The sequence below is a fragment of the Paralichthys olivaceus genome, chromosome 2 (genome assembly GCF_024713975.1).
Source record: "Paralichthys olivaceus isolate ysfri-2021 chromosome 2, ASM2471397v2, whole genome shotgun sequence".
Lineage (NCBI taxonomy): Eukaryota > Metazoa > Chordata > Actinopteri > Pleuronectiformes > Paralichthyidae > Paralichthys > Paralichthys olivaceus.
Window position 1 is genome coordinate 4,260,285 of NC_091094.1, and position 19,808 is coordinate 4,280,092.

Genomic DNA, 19,808 nt, shown 5'->3' on the forward strand with positions numbered 1-19,808 from the left:
TTGGCTCTGTATATTCAAGACTTTTTATGTACACTAACTTGTACCTTTCTTTTCACCAAATAACAAAACAAAAGATTCAAGCTTGTGGAAGAGGTGTAGTTAATTAGTTTAGCTGTATGACTAATTAATTTATTCTGTGATGAGTTATTTTAAAATTCAGTAATAAAATGTATTTAAATGTCTATTTGTGTAAGCCATGACATTAAATTGTGGAGTAAAGTTCTGTGATTTACATCCTAACATTTGTTACACATTTATAAAAATATAATATAATATTATGACGGAGCATTAGGGCCACATTTCAAAAAAAATTGGGGGAATTAATTACAAGAATAAAGTCGTTATTAAATATGGTGAGAATAAAGTCCAAAAGATTAAGTATCTCCTTATTTGTGAAAGAACAATTCCACGAAATGCTCCACGGTCCTCATTTTAACAACTCTCCTCCTCTAAAACAACGGGTTAGAATATTTACGACTTTACTCTCGTAATATATTCTCGCCATATTTAATAACGACTTTATTCTCGTAATTAATTCCCCCCCAATTTTTTTTTTAAATGTGGCCCTAAAACTCTGTCGTATATAAAATAATATAAAATAATATAATATAATATAATATAATATAATATAATATAATATAATATAATATAATATAATATATTTATTTATGGCATGTTTTCTCCTCCATACTTTTTGACTTTGTGTCCTTGGGTTTTTCCGCCCTCGCTTCCTCCCGCCTCCTTCGACGCCGAACCGCTGTGATTGGCTGAATGGCGTGACGCAGGCTGACGTGTAAACCAAGCGCGTCGCCGATTGGGTGTCAACCCTCCGACCTCCGTGGAGTCCCCGCCTTCCCTCCAGCAGAGGACAGGGTGAAGATGGCGGCGTCCGTGAGGTGTTTTCTCCGCTGCGCTCAGGTCTGCACTCCCTCGAACGTCTCCGTGCTGCACTTTGATTCACAGAACGAGCTGCTGACTGTCGCTGTGTGTGTCCGTGTGTGTGTCTCTCCTCAGAAAACCGTGTCCGGTCTGCGGGGCTTCCACAGGAGCGTCCCGGCCGCAGTGCAGGTCAGTTAGCAGCTAACAGGCTAAAGCCCCTGATTCTCCAGGTGCTTGAAAACGTCTCTGAGCCTGTCCGCGGGTTTCGTCAGACTCCGGGGGACACATTTCAGTCTCAGCACTGTGTCTCCAGCGTCAGGACAACACACGACAATGTGGATCGGACTGCGGTCACCTCCACAACTCAGGCCGCCACCCAGTCTGTGTGTGCGGCTTCGTGTTCACCCTCACAGGCTGATGTCAGAGAGAGTTCGTGCAGCACACACACGTGCAAGATGTACAATTATTTAAAAAAAAATAATATATATTTGTTTTTACATAGGAGCGCATACATGTAGGACGGTGACTGAGTTGTTCAGACAGAGTTAAATTGAGGCAAAGTGAAAACAGAGGAGACTCGTTGAATGTTTCAGTAATCAAGAAGCATAAGAACATGAAACAGTGCAAGAGTGGAAGTGATAAAGTGACAACATCTACTGATCCTGAACACCAGTCGTTATAAATGAAGTCTGATTAACGTGTCTTTAAAATCACACAACTACTATGAGAGAGATCTTTAAAGGTCCAGTGTGAAGGATGTATTGTCAGAAATCCATTCATAGTGTGTTCATTTGTTTACGATCACCTGAAACTAAGATTAATTGTGTTTTCGTTATTTAAGAATGAGCTACATCAAAAGTGTGTCCTGTTCCTTGGAGGCTGCCATGTTGCGCCGCCATGTTCCTACAGTAGCTCAGTGTGGACAAACCTAGTTCTGGATCATTCGTGTGTTCTCAGAGTTTGAACAGAGTTTTCCTTTCACACATGCTCAACACAGCGGGAGGTTCACGGTAGCAACAAATCCTCCCTTTTATTCAGGCAAGAGGTGGAGGTGGAGCCGACAGAGACAGGAAGTGATGTCTTAGTGCCGCTGGAGCCGTCGCATGATATTCTTAACAACACACAGACGCCGTCGTCAGCTTTTATCAACACAAACTCTCTTGACGTCATTTACATCGGTGTCTTCTACGTGTGTGTCACCTCTTCTTCATTGGGTGATTTTTTTTCTTTTTGTGTGTGCATTTTTACGGACTTTATTCCAGGAGGCCCGATCTTACCAACCCATGTTCAGACTGTTTGTCACTGGTCGTATTAGCCCCTATGCACAATGTGTTGGATTTGGTCTAAGGTGTTTGTTGTCACTTAATTTAACCCGACTATTTTCACAGCCTCCTTTAGAAAAATATATACCAGAATTGTTGTGAATTTTCACACCCTTAATAAAATCCTGCTGACCTTTGCATATTTTTTTAGGTAATGCACATTTTTCTCATTTAAGTTCTTTTTTAAAAATATTTTATTGATAATTTATTCAGTATTTGCTCACTTTGAATTTAACTCTGCTATTCTGAAGTGCAGTTTAAGCTACTGGAAGCCCATCTATCCGCCTATCTCTCTAAGTGCTGTGTTATCAGAAAGTGGTTTCAAGATATTGATAACTCTGCTGTTTGTCAGGTGACCGTCCGCGATGCCCTCAACCAGGCGATGGACGAGGAGCTGGAGAGGGACGAGCGGGTGTTCCTGATGGGTGAAGAGGTGGCTCAATATGACGGAGCCTACAAGGTGAGTGGACCCTCGTCAGAACACGATGGGGTTCATGAAAAAGGTTTCACAGGAATGGAATTAACTTCTGTCTGTGGTGCCAAAGATTTAATAAAACTTCAAACGTGTGTGTGCAGGTGAGCAGAGGTCTGTGGAAGAAATATGGAGACAATCGTATCATCGACACTCCAATCTCTGAGGTGAGACACTCGGCCGCTTGTTTTCTGTTGAACATGAATGTGAAAAACTGATTCGTCTCTTCCCGTGTTTGTTTTGTGATGAAAACACTGGAATTAACATTCTCCTTCTCTCTCTGCGACACAGATGGGCTTCACTGGTATTGCAGTGGGATCTGCCATGGTGAGTTCAGTCCATACACATGATTATTACAGTGAGGGAGTTTAAAATTTGGAACTCGGCTTTCTCTCAATCAAACATTATTATTATTCTGAACACAACCTCCAAAATATAGAGTTCAGCTGAAAAGCTTTGGCAGTCTCGTTAAGTCTGGTAAACTGTTCTAGTCAAGTTAAAATAATGTTGAGACATTTTTATTTAATGGATCTGAGAAAATCTGACGATTATTAAATGTTGTTGATCTGATGATAATGTGTCGCCCCCTGCAGGCTGGCCTCAGACCCATCTGTGAGTTCATGACCTTTAACTTCTCCATGCAAGCCATCGACCAGGTCATCAACTCTGCAGCAAAGACCTACTACATGTCAGCCGGTCTGCAGTCGGTGCCCATCGTCTTCAGGGGACCCAACGGAGCGTCGGCCGGTGTCGCTGCACAGCACTCGCAGTGCTTCGCTGCGTGGTGCGTTCATTTTCATTCTTGTAGTAACACCAAACTAACACTGGGCTAACACACCCTCTTCTTTCAAGCCTCAACCACAATTCTTGATTTTGGAAACCTGCCTTTGGATTCTGCATCGCATCATTTCTGCGGATTTGTCAGCTGCACATTAACGATGCACACTGAACTCACTTTCATGAAACCAGACTGACACAACTTGATCCTTTTTTAAAAGAAGCACTTGAAGTGACAGTAGATGAGGATGGTCCGACATTAGTTGTGTTTCCATTGTGGTTGTTGTCTGTCTGCAGGTACGCTCACTGTCCCGGTCTGAAAGTTGTTAGTCCCTGGAACTCCGAAGATGCCAGAGGTCTCCTGAAATCAGCCATCAGAGACGACAACCCCGGTGAGAGCCGTTCTTTTGTTGGACGTGTGACCTCCAGTTCTTCTTTTAACCTTCCGCTCATTTATATAGAAAAGTATAATAAGCTCAAGTTTAATGTTTTTTTAATTCATATGTGTTTGAGCTGTAACTGTGTGTGTGTGTGTGTGTGTGTGTGTGTGTGTGTGTGTGTGTGTGTGTGTGTGTGTTACAGTGGTGTTCCTGGAGAACGAGCTGATGTACGGCGTTGCCTTCGAGATGTCGGAGGAGTCACAGTCCAAAGACTTCACCATTCCCATCGGCAAGGCCAAAGTTGAGAGACAAGGTGAGACTGACGCTGTCGGTGTCAAGACGCGCGACCAAATAAATGCATCGTTAATCGCTGGAATGACGTCTGAGTGTTAAATATAGAAAACACCAACTCCTGATATTAACACAACATTAGTGGATGGGAGAAAGATTTTCTGGACATTTTGGTTGAAATCTGCTAAAAGTTTTGATGGAAACTTGTTTCGTTGTTTCCAAACTCTTTTCTCCTCCCGTGTGTTTCAGGGACTCACGTCACATTGGTCTCTCACTCTCGGTACGTCAGCCACTGTCTCGACGCCGCTGCCGTCCTCGCCAAGGAGGGAATAGAGTGTGAGGTAGAGGAACAAAACGGATGATGGCTGACAGAGCTTACCTCAGCTCAGTGGTGCATTAACTACTTCCTCTGTGTGTGTCTGTCAGGTGATCAACATGCGGACCATCCGCCCTATGGATGTCGATAGTATTGAGACCAGTGTGATGAAGACTAACCATCTGGTGACAGTGGAAGGCGGCTGGCCTCAGTTCGGCGTCGGAGCTGAGATCTGCGCCAGGATCATGGAAGGTGATCATTATCCCACACCTGTGTTCTGATCAGTCAGTGGACTTTAAACCTGGACATCTCGTTTTAAACAACCTATGAAACTGATATTTGTACTACTCCTCAGTATTTGTACTTGTTTACGTGTGTCTGGTAAAAAAACTTGGAGGGGATTGTCACAGATGTTGACGGCCGTTTAACAATCACAACACTCACCCCCACCTTTGTGTACGCCTGCAGATTTAACACTGGGAACCTGTATTTTGTCTTCTAACCCCCTGTGCATGTTTGCAGGTCCAGCTTTCAACTACCTTGACGCTCCAGTCACCAGAGTGACGGGAGTCGACATCCCGATGCCCTACGCCAAAATCCTAGAGGACAACAGTCTGCCACAGATCAAAGACATCATCGTCTCTGTGAAAAAGACCCTCAACATCTGAGACACACACACACACACACACACACACACACACACACACACACACACACACACACACACACACACACACACACACACACAGAGGAAAACCCTACCAGAATCCTCTTTGTCTTGCTCACACAGACATTGGTCAAATATTAAAACCTTGTGTAAATACAGTCAAACGCTTTCTTTAAAAACTTCTCCCGACTGTTTAGTTTCCAGACAGATGTTGATCGATGAAACGCACAGCGGTTCAACCTGCACCCAGAGCTGCTGACACACAGTTCGGTCAAGTCATCACTTCTGTTACTCAATTATAGACTCAACTGAACTCTGCGTGTGGCTCTGGTTGCTCTTTCCATTTCTCCCTCTTCAAAATAAAAGTAGCTTTATCCTGTAGATTTTAAACCTGTATTTCTGTGACATTCAGTGACGACAAATCGCTGAGTGAGCATAAAAAAAAAGGTGAGGATTTGATCCGTGTTCAGGTCTGAGAGCTGGCAGGGTCAGAATAAATGTGTGAACGTAATTTCCTCGGCCCTCCAGAGGGACTTAGATTAAAGTTAACGTGTTCAATGCTGACTGAAAGAGTTGAGTGTGAACTTAAGTCCTCATCTCATTTAGGCCAAGTTCTTTACTTGACACTGAAACCTGTCAATCCCCAAACTTGAGAGTCAATGAAATGATTCGATCACAAAACATTTGGTGAAGCAGCAGATTTCCGATTGAGTTTTATTCCTGCAAGCTCTCAGATCTTCAGGCTGATTAAAACTCAGTTTGTGCTCTCGGTTGTTTTGTTGTGAATACACACTTGTATGTTTCTAACCACCAGAACACGTAGTCTGCTAACTTCATTATACTGGCACTCGACTCTCTTTGAAAGCAGCAGTGAAGAAGAATGACCCAGCAGAGCACTGGAGGGGGAGCGTGGTCAGGATTATTTATTGTAGCTGCAGCAGCTCTGTGGATGTTTTTGTTGCTGTAAACGACTCTGTTACAGAAATAAAAACCTTTGTCCTTCACGATGCCTCAGTCTGTCACTTCATAATTTGTGCACTGGTTCCTCCCAGTCTGAACACAAGCAGACTGGGGTTAGGTTGATAACTGTAGGTGTGAATCTGAGAGTAGATTTGTCTCTAACTGTCAACCCTGTGATTCACTGGTGATCTGGTCAGGATGTTCCTCGGCTTTCCACCAATGTTTTCTGGAGATGTCTTGGAAAATGTGTTCTTTATTCCCCCGTGCCGGCAACAGTCAGCGGCCAAAGGCATCATGTTTTCAGCTTGTCTTTGTGAACACACTTTCTCCAGCACACCTTGTGCAGACGTGAACTGACAAAATGTTGGAGGTCAAAGACAAACACAGGATTCCGTCACATCTGTCACAAACATTCACTTGGACTCAACGATGACCTGATTAGAATTTGCGAGTTCAATGTCGAGGTCACTGTGACCTCACAAAAACCCTTTTGAACGCCTCCAGACAATTCTTTCATTTCACCCAGTTTTTTTATGGCATCAAATAAATAAAAAAACAAACTTATCAGAAACATGAACACTTAAAACCTCAGTGTGATAAACTACCTGAAATGACACAAACTATATTTCAGAAAATTTTATTCAACGTGTACATTGACTTGTTAGTTTGATCCGTGTCCCATCCGCTAACGTGGTGGACGCAGGTTTATGACCTGTACTGAAGTCGATCCAGACGCTTCACTTGTGGGTAGCTGACATGTCGTCCATCTTTAATTACAGTCTGATTCAAACTGGTTCTGAAGCTTTGATTCTGTTCAGTTCACAAACAGTAAATTAAAAAAATAAAAGTATAAATCCCAGGTGTTTAACTCGTCTGTGCATCGACTCAGCTCAGAAACAATGAAAAGAAAGAAACAACTTCAGACTGTGACCACAAACATTCTGAGGCTTCCAGTGTTCAGAATCCCAAAAAACTGTTTCTGCTCTTGTGAGTTTAACTTCACGTCACATCAGAGTCGAAATCTGAACTGAGAGCTGCTCTCATCGATAATAAAAAAAAACTTCCCCATAACTTAAATCATCCAGCAGCTGGAGAAACATCTGGAAGATCACTTCTGAAAATACCAGCCAGATATTTGAACATTTACAGATTCATCAGTGGCTGGTGGCTTTACTCAAGGTGTATTCAGTCTCCATGACGATAAGCCACGGGCGATAAACCCCCCATATACTTTTTACATTTACTGTTCCAGTGGACCCATGTTCCCCCACCAGAGACTTTAAATCAAACTCTTTAGTAAAAAAGAAAAAAACAACCCGGACATTTCTGAAAATAAAAATACTGCTCTTAGGAAAAACAGGATATCAGATCATTTTTTGGCTAAATTTACAAATACAAACAAAATGTTAAAAACTAAAATGTATTCAAACCAAACTCATGTTATTGTTATAATGTGTCCTTGGTTGATGGTTGTAAGTTCAGACTCAGTCCAGACGCTGAATCTTGTTTTGGAGGATGAAGATGTTTTGTAATATTGTCGATTTAACGATGAAATAAAGAAGAAGCGCTTTAATGAGCTGAGGGCGGAGCCTCTCCGGCTCTCTGGTTGTGGGTGGGGTATTTTGAGTTCATGGGTGGGGCCTACAAAGTCTTAGGGAGCTGATAGGTCAGATCGTCCAACCTCCGAATGTCCCTTCAGCAGGCCGAGCCTCACCACCACCACCCTCCTCTTCTTCTGCTCCGACCCTTCATCTTCATCCTCTTCCTCCTCCTCATCCTCCTCCTCCTCTCTCTGTTTTGCCTTTCGTTTGCCTCTCTCCTTCCTTTTCTCTTCCTTCCTCTGCTTCTTTGCCTTCTTTCTCCTCCTCCTCTTCTTCTCCTCTTTTTCCTCTGCTGCTTGATCCTCCTCCTCATCCTCCTCCTCCTCCTCCTCCTCTTCCTGTGGCACTCCATCCTGCACCTCTTCCTCCTCGACTGCCAACTGTAGTTCAGCCTCCTCTTCCACTTCTTCTTCCTCTTCCTCCTCCTCCTCATCATCATCATCCTCCTCTTCCACTTCTTCATCCTCCTCTTCCTCTTCGATATCGTCTTCCTCCACATCTGACATCTGTTCTCCTTTAATCTGTTCTTGCATCAACCTCGTCCTTTGTCGTCCATTTTGTGTTGACTGACAAAGACACAAACACACTTCAGAAATAAGACCTAGAATAAGTTCCTAGAAAGGTATTGACACATTTAAACAGATTACAGAACAAAATGATCATTCAAGTCTGAGTTTTACTGATAAATGTTGGATCAACGTCTCTTTTAACTTTGTTTTTGTCTCTTTCAACTGCTGATAAATAATATCTAGGTTTCTGCAGCACCGTGTTCACCAGCTAGTCATGTACGAGAATTTCCGGTGACCGCTGATGTTATTCACGAGCTTTGAACTACCAGCACCGCTGATCATGATACTCACTGTCTTCTTGCCGTTTCGGAGCCTGTGCAGCAGTAACCTGACGGTGTCCTTGTTCTGACACAGTCCCATGGTGTTGAGGGCATCGAGAGCTGCGCCAGAGCAGCCCTGTAGACGGAGCTCCGCCCCCAGAGCAGCCTGCAGGAAGTTGTTCTTCCAGATGTTCCGAGTGAAAAGTGGGATGGAGAGCGCCACCACAGCGCGACGCTCCAGAAGTGTCTGTGCCTGCTCCTCGGACAGAAGGCTACCGCACAAGAGAAAAACAGATGCTCATCAGACCACCAACCCACGTCTGCTCAGATTTAGATACACAGGCCCACGATGAAGCAGATAGCATAAAAAGGTAACGAGCCTTCAGTAGAATTCTTTATTTAAAGCTCAAACACGTAACTTACTGGCTGCTCTTGGCGAGGGCGTTGATGTCAGGGAACAGCGCGCGGAGGCAGGTGGTGACAAGTGGAGCTTTCTCCTGGGCCCAGTTCAGACATCGTCGCCAGGGGAAGGAAGACAGCGGCTTCCTGCTCGACACCTTGTGATGAAAGGGGCTACCTGTTTGCCGCGACAGTAGCTTCATCTGCACCGCAACAGGAAACAAACAACAAATTAAGAACGTGCTTGTTATGAAGACTCAAGCTATTTATCCTGACTGAGAGGAGTGTCCATCCTCACCTCCTCTTTCAGCTGTTTACACCAGAAGTCCATCATGGGCTTCCGGGCGCCTTTAGCAGACCAGAGCATTTTGAAAGCAGCCTTGTAGCAGGACTTGCTCACCAGCTGGGCCGCTTTGCTCTTCTTCCCCATCCTCCGGCCTTTCTTCTTCTTGTCTCTGCCGTCTGACTGCTGTCACCAAAGCAACGCCAACGACATGATGCTGTTTCAGGTATTTTGTATTTGTGGACATATCGACACGTATGTTGCATCAAGGAAAAAGATATAACTTTAGACTATTTACGTGAAAAGGAAATACAGCTGCAACTTGGGATCGAGAATTATTTTTGTCATGAGATTGTCATTAAATATATTTCAGAGATAAACAATCTCAGGCAAATGTGGCAGAAACACCTTCAGCTGTGATAACTTCATCACACACACACACACACACACACACACACACACACACACACACACACACCTATCTACCTGTTTGGTGTCCGGTGGTTTCAGCCACACTGGCCGCTTCCCCACTTGTTTGCGTTTGCATTTGCTCCGGATGACCTGCGCACATGTCTCGCAGAGGAAGGACCTGTCTTGCACCACGGTGTCCGGAAAGACCCAGTGCACGGTCTCCGGGGAGGTGAAGGTGTGCACCGCCCTGCGGTTGAAGCTGCGGCCGTGTCTCTCGAACAGAGACTTGCAGCAGGAGCAGTTACTGTCCTCCGGCAAGACGCACCGCCGGCGGCTGCCGCGCTGCGGGGCGAGGGGGGCGGTCTGCGCCAGCAGAGAGGTCGCTTCCACATAATTCCCCACGGGACAGTCCACCTCCGCACCCACGACCGGCTCGGGGATCTCCACCGGCAGAGAGGCAGCGGGCTGCACCGGGGTGCTCTGCTCCTGTTCAGCCGGCGCAGTGAAGCTTTCCTGCGCAATGACTCCGCCGTCCCCCGCTGACGCACCGGAGAAGGAGGGCGCCTCGGTGGCAGCAGAGCTACTGTCCACGGAGTGAGCATAGTCGTGCTCGTTCGGGTCGGACGAGGGGCCGTTCTCCTCCTGGCTCGTCGCGTCGGTGTTTTCACTCGACATGGTGAACGGCGGATCTCCGGTTTGAGTCAACAGACGAAATACGCAGAAAGAAAAACTCTGTCCGCGGTCATCGCTCCAGGCTAGTGCTACAGGCTAACGCTGCGGGCTAACAGCGGGACTCCCGCGCCAGCGTCTCTCCGTGAGGCTCCTCGGCCCCCGCGACACGTGTCGCAACGTTAGTTTGACTCCAGGAAGCGACGGAAGCGGAGTTTAACGCACAAGTTTCTCCGCAACAGACGCAAAACAGAAGCTGAGACCAACAGGACGCAGCCGCGTATAAACAACACAGCTTCCTGTTCCTGGAGACGAGGACGCTGCTGCTGCTGCTGCTGCTGCCCCCTGGTGACGGGAGGTCGTTGTAGTTTCTGCAGATGACATGATCTTATTTTACATAGTTGGTGAATGTGTATGATCCATAGACTGAATATAAAGATGTATGATCCATAGACTGTATATAAAGATGTATGATCCATAGACTGTATATAAAGATGTATGATCCATAGACTGTATATAAAGATGTATGATCCATAGACTGTATATAAAGATGTATGATCCATAGACTGAATATAAAGATGTATGATCCATAGACTGTATATAAAGGTGTATGATCCATAGACTGTATATAAAGATGTATGATCCATAGACTGAATATAAAGATGTATGATCCATAGACTGTATATAAAGATGTATGATCCATAGACTGTATATAAAGATGTATGATCCATAGACTGAATATAAAGATGTATGATCCATAGACTGTATATAAAGATGTATGATCCATAGACTGAATATAAAGATGTATGATCCATAGACTGTATATAAAGATGGGTATGATCACGGTTTAAACTGTTGCCTATAGGTTTGCAAAGCTCAGCATGATTATATGGATACTTGAAAGTGTGTATAAATACCCAACTAAACTAAATACCAACTAAACTAAAGCTTAGAGTTGCTTCAAGCTTTTGGGGATCAGCACAAAACTCACATAATAGTTTTATATATGTATTATTACTTAATTAATTAATTATTTATAATTAATTGTATTATTCCTGAGACTTTTGGCTCTTGTTTCTACTTTTCGTCAACTTTTGCAGTTTGATATTTGTGTTTTCTCTGTGTCCCTGCAATGTTTTGTTTATTTTATGTAAACTGCTGCACTGTCAATCGGGCCTCACACTCAATATATCCCAGAGTTAAGATAGGGTTTGAATAAAATAAATAAATCATTGATGTTAAATGTGGAGGGGGGGATGAGAAGAGGATACATATATTTATATTTCATTATTTTCATGTCTTTGAATAGACTTTAAATAGTCCAAGCTTTTTTCCCATTCGCTACTAGCCTTATCAACAAGGCCCGGAACCCACGCTGACACTCTTTCACACTCCACCTCTGCCACCTCTGCATTCTATACTCTATGCGTTACATTAACGCTCAGCTATATACTTATATTGGAAATACTCTGCATACTGTGAACACTGAACTTACTCAGCTGTACTGCTCTTCCTATGTTTCCTTTTTTACCTTCAAAAACATACTGTGTATATATTTTTATATTTATATTGTTAAATTTTAATACTTGATTTTTTTTTTATCTTGTTATATTTAGAGATGTCTGACATGCACCAACAACATCAAAACAAATTCCATGTCTGCGTGAACTTACTAAGCTTTTTCTGATTCTGATTCTTTAAAACAAACTCTTATTATGAAAAGACTGCCCGGATGCTCCCTCTTGTTTCCGGTGTCTCAGTGTCAATAAGTCAAGGCTGCTGCAGCTGAGGCTCCGCTCAGTGTCTCCTGCAGCTCAGTGTCTCCTGCAGCTCAGTGTCTCCTGCAGCTCAGTGTCTCCTGCAGCTCAGTGTCTCCTGCAGCTCAGTGTCTCCTGCAGCTCAGTGTCTCCTGCAGCTCAGTGTCTCCTGCAGCTCAGTGTCTCCTGCAGCTCAGTGTCTCCTGCAGCTCAGTGTCTCCTGCAGCTCAGTGTCTCCTGCAGCTCAGTGTCTCCTGCAGCTCAGTGTCTCCTGCAGCTGAATCCTGTTGAAGCAGCGATGGATCGTGGGTGAGATTTTATTTATTTTTTTATTATCTCATGTTTCTTACTGACGCTGTGTCTCTTCTCTGACGCCTCATGCTAACCGGCTAACCAGCAGATGCTAACGACACAGAGAGAAGCATGAGCAGGTTTTTTTCACATCAGAGTCTGAGTGAAGACAAACAATGGACACGTGTTTACTTTGTGACGCAGCTCAGCGCTGCAGCACAGTTCAACCTGCAGCTCCACGGTTTGATTCCCGAAGTCTGACACAGGTGGAGTCAAGATTCAGCACAGAGACATGAAGACCAACACAGAGACATGAAGACCAACACAGAGACATGAAGACCAACACAGAGACATGAAGACCAACACAGAGACAAAGATTAAATAGAAGAGGTTTCATATAAAGGGTAGATAATAAAATAGATGATAAATATTTATAGAGCAGATATCTAAGTTACTGAGTGCTTTACAAGCAGGTCCTAGAATCATGAGCACAGCAACAATTAGGAATCACAAATATTAAGACTATTCATTTAAAAGAACTCTGAAAGAAATACAATCCTCTGAAATGATTAAGGCAATCTGATAAAAGTACGTAGAAGGACAATCAAAATAATAAATAAAATAAAAGGTGATAAGAAAATGATTTAAAAAAAGATTTTAAGAGGTGATTTAGGTTGTTAAGTAAGTAAGTAGTAAAATAATACAAATAAAATGATAGAGTAAAATGGGGTGATAGATGTTTCGACAATGCTGACTAAATTAAAAGCAACTGATTTGGAATCAGAAAGCACAATTCTTTCAAAATTTTTTAAGAAAAATTAAGAGAGTAAAAAGAGAAGAATTAACAGGTAGAGGTAAACAATAAAAAAGGATACATCTGGAGAGAACATTTAAAAAAAAAAGTTTAAGGAGTAAAATAATGCAAATAAAATTGATAGAACTTTGTAAAATAATACAATGGAAGTAGAATGATGGCATGAGCTTGTAAAATAGTTTGATTTAAGGCACCTGTAAATAAGACAGTTTAAAATCTGCTGTGGATGTGTGGAGTGTTCCTAAGACTATCAAGCAGTTGGTTTGAGCCGCGTAGTCAATAAAAGCTGCTTCTCCATGATTAGATTTTAAAAACTGTGGGTAGATTTGAAACCTGATGTGAAAGTTACAGCAAATTTAAATCTTTGACTGTTGAAAACCAGCACATTGAAGATCGTCATGGGCTCTGAGAAATCATGAATGCCATTTATCTCACACTTTTCTAAGACATTTTATACAACAGACAATGAATTCTTAATACAAACAACTGTCAGATTACTTGATAATAAAAATAAATATTGAAGCAGTAAAAGATTGAATCTCTGGTTCTGCTGCCTTGAGTTTGATCAGTTTTTTTAACTGTCAACGAATGGGGAATAGAAGCACCTAGTTCCTCGGCCTTCTAACACACATCTGATGTACGTTGTAGCCACAGCTCATTGAAATGCTGTGTAAGGTTCATTAATCAGCCACAGGAAGCTTCATTCTTCTGTTTTGAATCTGCTTCTGGGAAAAGAGGCATTATTGCTGCATCAGCTGGCTGCGTGTCACCATGGCAACCACTTCTCAAGCCATCCGTCCTCTCGTTGCAGGTGTTGGTGGAAAAACGCAGAAATGATCCTCTCAACAGTTTGACCTGAAGAGAAACCGCACAGGCTTTGAGCCACTCCAGGGCTGCAGATGGAGAATGGAGACCTGGGTCACATGGTGCGTGTGTGTGTGTGTGTGCGCCTTTGCCTTTGAACAGTGTTTGAAGTTTGAATTATAATACAGACTTTCATGTTGTGTGTGTGTGTGTGTGTTTTTTTAAATTCTGGTTTTGTTGGTAGTGGAAGCCGAGGCTACATCCATAATACCATGTTTTCCACACAAGCGCTTTGGCTCTGTATCAGTTTGAATTCCCGTCCATCCTGTGACTGTACACGTGAAACATTTGGTGGTTAATTGCAGAATTATTACGGATTGCTTGAATAATAGCTCATCTGCCATGAATGTGAACGGTCGTAAGCTGTTAGCAGAGACAACGGGGTCAGCAAAGCTTGTCATTGATTGTTAATGTTGTGTTCTACACTGACAGCCCAGGCTAATGCAGATTGTTTTCTTCAGAGAAGAGGGTCATGTGATAGGAGCCCGACGAATCAGCGAAGGCTACGTCGTGACCAAAAAGGCCCGATCAGTAAGCAGCTGACTGTTCTTCTATTTTTCTCCAGATGGGGGCGCCAGTGACTCTGAATGTCGGCGGTTGTGTGTACAGCGTGTCTGTGTCCACGCTGCAGCGTTATCCAGACTCCATGTTGGGAGCCATGTTCAGAGGAGACTTCCCCACAGTGAAGGACTCACATGGAAACTATTTCATCGACCGGGACGGTCCACTGTTTCGGTGTGTCTGTGTGTGTCTGTCTGTGTTGTATGTGTTGGGGTTATACATTTTGGAAAAAGTAATTCTACAGCTAGCTGGTAAACGTAATATTAACATTTACACTGTGACATGCTAAATGTTAATGAGTGTTAGCATTTTACCAAACTACCACGATAAATGTTTGAACCCATGTCCTTCTGAAGAGGCGTACCACCAGGTGTCTTCCTGAGTCCATTACAGGATATTTCTATAGTCACCACATGTACAATGCCATCTATATATTTTTAAGCTGTTTTCATTGTAAGAAGGAACTTGGTAAGGAAGTGAAGTGAAGGAGTATGAAGGGACAGACGCATCCTTTTGGTTTTTTCATAGGATTGTTGACAAACAGAATAACAGTCATTATTCTTTCACACAGTAGTGAACTAAACTGTCAGGAAATCCAAAACAAAATTTTCCCACCCTGACAGTTAGTTTCTGTGTGAATGTACAGCAGCTCTTTCCCTCCTGTCCCGACGTTAACCGACACTTCAGAGTTTTACAGAATCATCAGCTCAGCAGTTTGGACAGATCCTGTCTGTTTATGCTGTTTCAGCTACATCCTCAACTTCCTGCGGACATCAGAGCTTACGCTACCGTGTGATTTCAAGGAGACGGAGCTGCTCAGGAAGGAGGCAGACTTCTATCAGATTGAGCCCCTGATCCAGTGCCTGGGAGACCCCAAACCCATGCTGCTCTACCCCACTGACACTTATGAGGAGGTGGTTGAACTGTCCAGTACCAGGAAACTGTCTAAATACTCAAACCCAGTTGCAGTTATCATCACCCAACTCACCATCACCACCAAGGTCAGTGGGAACAGGTCTTGTCAGTCAGTCAGTCTGTCAGTCTGTCAGTCAGTCAGTCAGTCTGTCAGTCATGGCTATGATGTTGATTTTCCGTGTCTCATTTTACACATGTAATAATAATCTTAAGCAAAGTAGGCAAGGCTAATGTTGATTGAGAGTCTAAACAGTTTAATATGTAATTCTATAATATATGGCTTTACAAGATACTAATAATTTGTTCAGTAAAAATTGTGAGACAAATAAAACAGTATTGATAATTAATTAAATCTACAGACATGACTCCCTATCTGTCTTCAGGTCCATGCAGTGTTGCAGTCCATCTCCAGCAGTTTCACAAAGTGGAACAAACACATGATGGACACCAGAGACTACCAGGTGTCCTTCACCTTCGGCCCATGTGACCACCAACAGGAAGTGAGCCTGCGAGTCCACCTGCTCGACTTCATCTCCAAAAGTGTACGTGGCTTTTATCTCATGTTTGAAGTCTAGTTTGTGTTGCTGTGTTGCTGTGGGTGTGTGGGGGGGTGGGGGGGGGGGGGTATTTTGTTCAGGTGGGGAGTGAATTAAATTGAGGCCATGTAAAGGTAGACGTCGGGTATTTTGGTGGAAAATGTGTCTTGGACTTTGCACTGAGAGCAGACGTCTGCTGCCATTGGTTACATGAATAAAACATTTTCCAAATTATTATTTAAAGTAAAATTATAACATATGATGAGATGACTAATTTGTCTCCTGTTATTTTCCAGGGTTTCACTATACGCAACACGCGTGTTCACCACATGAGTGAACGAGCCAATGAAAACACAGTGGAACACAATTGGACGTTCTGCCGACGAACTCGGAAAGTTAGTGACTGACGGATTAACCACATGGATGGACTGGACGTTACCATGGTGTCCTCAGATAAACAGAGATTTGTTGGTGATGGTGGTTTTGTTGATATGTGATGTTTTGCATGATGTGTGTTGTTTTTGAGTAGTTTCCTCAGTCTACTCAGAAGAGTAACTGTCAGGCTAGCCATTAGCCGCTTTTGTTAATTATTGTCAAGTTTAAACATGCATTTAATTTGCTTTATTTTATATATATATATATATATACATATTGTATATACGTACGGCCAATACAACAATGTTTTAGAAATTAGTGGGTTTCTGGGTTAGACTGACATGATGCATTCCAGAAGTGAAGCCAGTTTCAAAGTTCCAATTGTGGTCCAAAAAAGTGAAGTCGAATAAAAAGCAGGAGAAGTCAACTTAAAGGCAACAGAGTTTATTGTATAGAAAAAACCCGAGAGTATTCACGTGCCCAAGCAGGTGTCTCTTTTTCTCTGTCCTGCACAGTTTTGACCATTCTTGACACCATTATCCTCTGTTCAACTCGGTTACTATTTTTTAAAAGATATCTTGATCACTTTTGACACCATTATATTTCAGTGAGCCCTTTTTTTTTTTTAAAGATTATTATTTGTAGTTGTACACACAAATCATCCTGATTGATACACACAGAATATATTGTTTGATTCATGGTTATTGTGCTAAACTTATTCTAATCATTGGCAAATCATATTTCTCTTTAACTTCAACACACTTTAGATTGTTGTGCAGATTACAGGTATATAGTGACATACATATGTGACATTGTATAGTGACGAAAAATTACACTACACTCCCTGGTGGCTGGTTACAAGATAGGTGTTAAACCTTACCTCCTCCATGTTAACAGAGATGACATGGACCAAAGTACAGATCAGCCCTATCACATATCTGTTATGTGTCAAAAACCATGAATGAATAATAATTGCAAATAAAACAGTCTATAAAATGATCATCTTGGGTTCTTTTTTCTTCTAAACCTCAGATCTCACCTTGTCTGCTCGACAAGCTAAAGGATAGGAACACTTTTTTCAAGTCTCTTAATGTCATGTTATGTCACACTTATTCCAGAACAGCAGCATGTTATCTAAAAATCACACACTGAGGGAGCAGTATGCCTGCCTTGTTTTGTTCAGTGTAAACAAGCAAAGCTAGCATAAAGAAAGGTATTCTTGTATTCACATTTACTAATTTAGTAAATGCTTTTATCCAAAGTGACAAACTGTGGGACAACACTAAAGCGCAATAGGAGACCTTGAAGAAGTCCTGAAAGTGTTCAATAAGAGTGGGAGATGAGGTAAAGAAGTGTTCTGAAAGTGAGCACTAAGTAGTGATGGTGTTAGAGGAGTAGGTGCTCTTAAGAAGATAAGAGTCTCAAAGAGGTTCTTCAAAATGAAGAGGAACATGGCTGCTCTCAGAGCATTAGAGAGGCTTCCTCGTTCCAACATCAGGAAATCAGAGATCAGTGAAGTTGGGACAAAACTGCAGGACCACTGATTAAAAGGGTTTTAAATATATCACTAAACAGCATACTTAAATTCCTCCCCTCACCTGTGAACAAGACCCAAGCTACTTACTCGCTTTCTCTTGGGGCACCAACTCACTCCAAACCCAGAGAGAGAAATCCACTATTTTCCAGCATAGAATCATGGCCTCAGACTATGAGGTACTGACTCTCATCTTGACAGTATCACATGTGGCTGCACACTGCCCCTATGCTCTTGAAGCTGTGGTCTGATGAAGCCAACAGAACTACATCATCTGCAAAGAGCAGGGATGCAAGTTTGAGATCTCTAAACCAGACACTCTCCTCACCTCGGCTGTGCCTCAAACATCTGTCAGTCATTATCACAAACAGAACAGATGGGAAAGTAAAACCATGGCAGACTCTTACTTGTTCAGAAGATATTCACAGCTCTCATTTTGGTTATCCATTGACTGGCAATTGCCCCAGTATCCCTTACTCCCATAGTACCCTCACAGGTTCCCCCTCACAGACACAGTCATATGACTTCATATCCAAACAATATGTAGACTGGATGGTCATACAGCATCCACAATTCAGACAGGTCACTCCTTCCACCAAATGCTCTCCGGGTATTGGTTAATTATTTCCTTTGTGAACCTTAAAGTCCCCAGGTAGAACCCTTTCAAAGACCCCACTTAGAGACTCCAAGAAGGCCTGGTACTCTGGACTGCTGTAGTGCATAAACAGCCAGAGCCTTATGCTTAGTAACTTGAAATTGCATAGAGATGACCCCTTGTTCGCTCGATCCCACAGTATATCTATAAATGAGAAGACAATCTTGAGCCCATCTGCTATTGTCCTATGACAAACTGGCCTCAGAGGGGATTGGCCAATATTTCTTGCCTTCTGGTGTAGACAGCGGATATCTGGCCCAAGACTCTGTCTTCCATTGTTTGCAGTCCAACAATCCCACATGAGTCAAACGTTTCTAGTGCATCACCACAGCCAGTCCATCCATTATCTACATAATGATATATATACATAATACATAATATACTGTACTTATCCTTTGAGGGTCTTAAGGGGGCTGGGGCCAATCCCAGCTGGCTCTGGGTGAGGGGCAGCGTACACTCTGAAGAGATTTCCAGTCTATCATAGACCTTAAAGACCATATAACAACCATGCTCACATTCACACGTACTAACCAATTGCGAGTCTCCATTTATCCCAAGCTGCACGTCTTTCATCTGGCAAGGGGGAAACACACAAACTCCACATAGAAAGACCTACGTTAGCCAGCAGGTTTGAGGTTGCTATGAGGTGACTGTGCTAACCATCGCACCACTGTGCGATTCCTGTGCCCCTTCATGAAAGAAACTAAATAATATATGACCTACAGGGCTCAGCTGGACATTGTGTTTATAGCATACAAGAAATAAACACCCAGATGCTTTTTTATCCAGTGTCAAGATAATGTATGAGAGGGGATGGATATTGTGACGTTATATTGAATATTTAAATTGGATTAACATTTCTGATTTAAACATGATTAACAGATTTTATGCCTAATTATGTTTAAATTGGCTGCAGAGAAATAATAAAGATATTAGGCATTATTCTGTTAACATTTAAAGCCTAGATGCTATTTGTGCTTGACGAATGTGCAATCCCAACTAGGCGTTGCCCCAAGGATCTGTTCAAAACCTGAACCTGTCACTGATACCTGTTGCGTAACGCTAGTTCCTTATTTACACAGAACTATTCCTTTTTTCCAGAACAGGGGACTTCCACTTCAACAGATTTTGCATTGTGAAATATCACGGAATGTTCCAGTACACAGAGTGACAATGAAACAAGATCTATTAATCATCTATTAAACCTCATTAATCATTACTTTTAAGAATTTACTTCTGGTCACTTTTCA

General features: G+C 42.7%; 3 protein-coding genes across 8 annotated transcripts; 2 read left to right on the forward strand and 1 right to left on the reverse strand.

The window, feature by feature from the left end:
- Positions 1 to 796: 796 nt before the first annotated feature.
- Positions 797 to 5,262, forward strand: pdhb (pyruvate dehydrogenase E1 subunit beta). Of its 4 annotated transcripts, none has more exons than XM_069516609.1 (12): positions 797 to 918; positions 1,015 to 1,068; positions 2,554 to 2,661; positions 2,778 to 2,840; positions 2,965 to 3,000; positions 3,267 to 3,457; positions 3,748 to 3,842; positions 4,033 to 4,143; positions 4,371 to 4,462; positions 4,548 to 4,689; positions 4,960 to 5,106; positions 5,137 to 5,262. In XM_069516609.1, exons 1-11 carry the CDS (start codon positions 880 to 882, stop codon positions 5,103 to 5,105), a joined length of 1,077 nt encoding a protein of 358 aa, XP_069372710.1. In that variant the 5' UTR covers positions 797 to 879; the 3' UTR covers position 5,106; positions 5,137 to 5,262. The 4 variants fall into 4 exon arrangements, with proteins under 4 accessions (XP_069372710.1, XP_069372698.1, XP_069372705.1 ...); XM_069516597.1 differs by having other exon boundaries at positions 5,157 to 5,262; XM_069516604.1 differs by having other exon boundaries at positions 5,163 to 5,262.
- Positions 5,263 to 6,685: 1,423 nt separating this feature from the next.
- Positions 6,686 to 10,572, reverse strand: LOC109646603 (uncharacterized). Of its 2 annotated transcripts, none has more exons than XM_020112360.2 (5): positions 9,663 to 10,572; positions 9,192 to 9,362; positions 8,918 to 9,096; positions 8,526 to 8,766; positions 6,686 to 8,231 (listed from the first exon to the last, which is right to left on the reverse strand). In XM_020112360.2, the coding sequence occupies exons 1-5, from the start codon at positions 10,260 to 10,262 to the stop codon at positions 7,716 to 7,718; spliced, it is 1,707 nt and encodes a 568-aa protein (XP_019967919.1). In that variant the 5' UTR covers positions 10,263 to 10,572; the 3' UTR covers positions 6,686 to 7,715. The 2 variants fall into 2 exon arrangements, with proteins under 2 accessions (XP_019967919.1, XP_069372678.1); XM_069516577.1 differs by having other exon boundaries at positions 9,192 to 9,359; positions 9,663 to 10,556.
- A 1,423-nt stretch (positions 10,573 to 11,995) lies between these two features.
- kctd6a (potassium channel tetramerization domain containing 6a) lies at positions 11,996 to 17,366 on the forward strand. Of its 2 annotated transcripts, none has more exons than XM_020096496.2 (6): positions 11,996 to 12,322; positions 13,930 to 14,044; positions 14,548 to 14,717; positions 15,292 to 15,544; positions 15,842 to 16,000; positions 16,291 to 17,366. In XM_020096496.2, exons 2-6 carry the CDS (start codon positions 14,018 to 14,020, stop codon positions 16,399 to 16,401), a joined length of 720 nt encoding a protein of 239 aa, XP_019952055.1. In that variant the 5' UTR covers positions 11,996 to 12,322; positions 13,930 to 14,017; the 3' UTR covers positions 16,402 to 17,366. The 2 variants fall into 2 exon arrangements, with proteins under 2 accessions (XP_019952055.1, XP_019952056.1); XM_020096497.2 differs by having other exon boundaries at positions 11,996 to 12,318.
- The last annotated feature ends 2,442 nt before the right edge of the window (positions 17,367 to 19,808 follow it).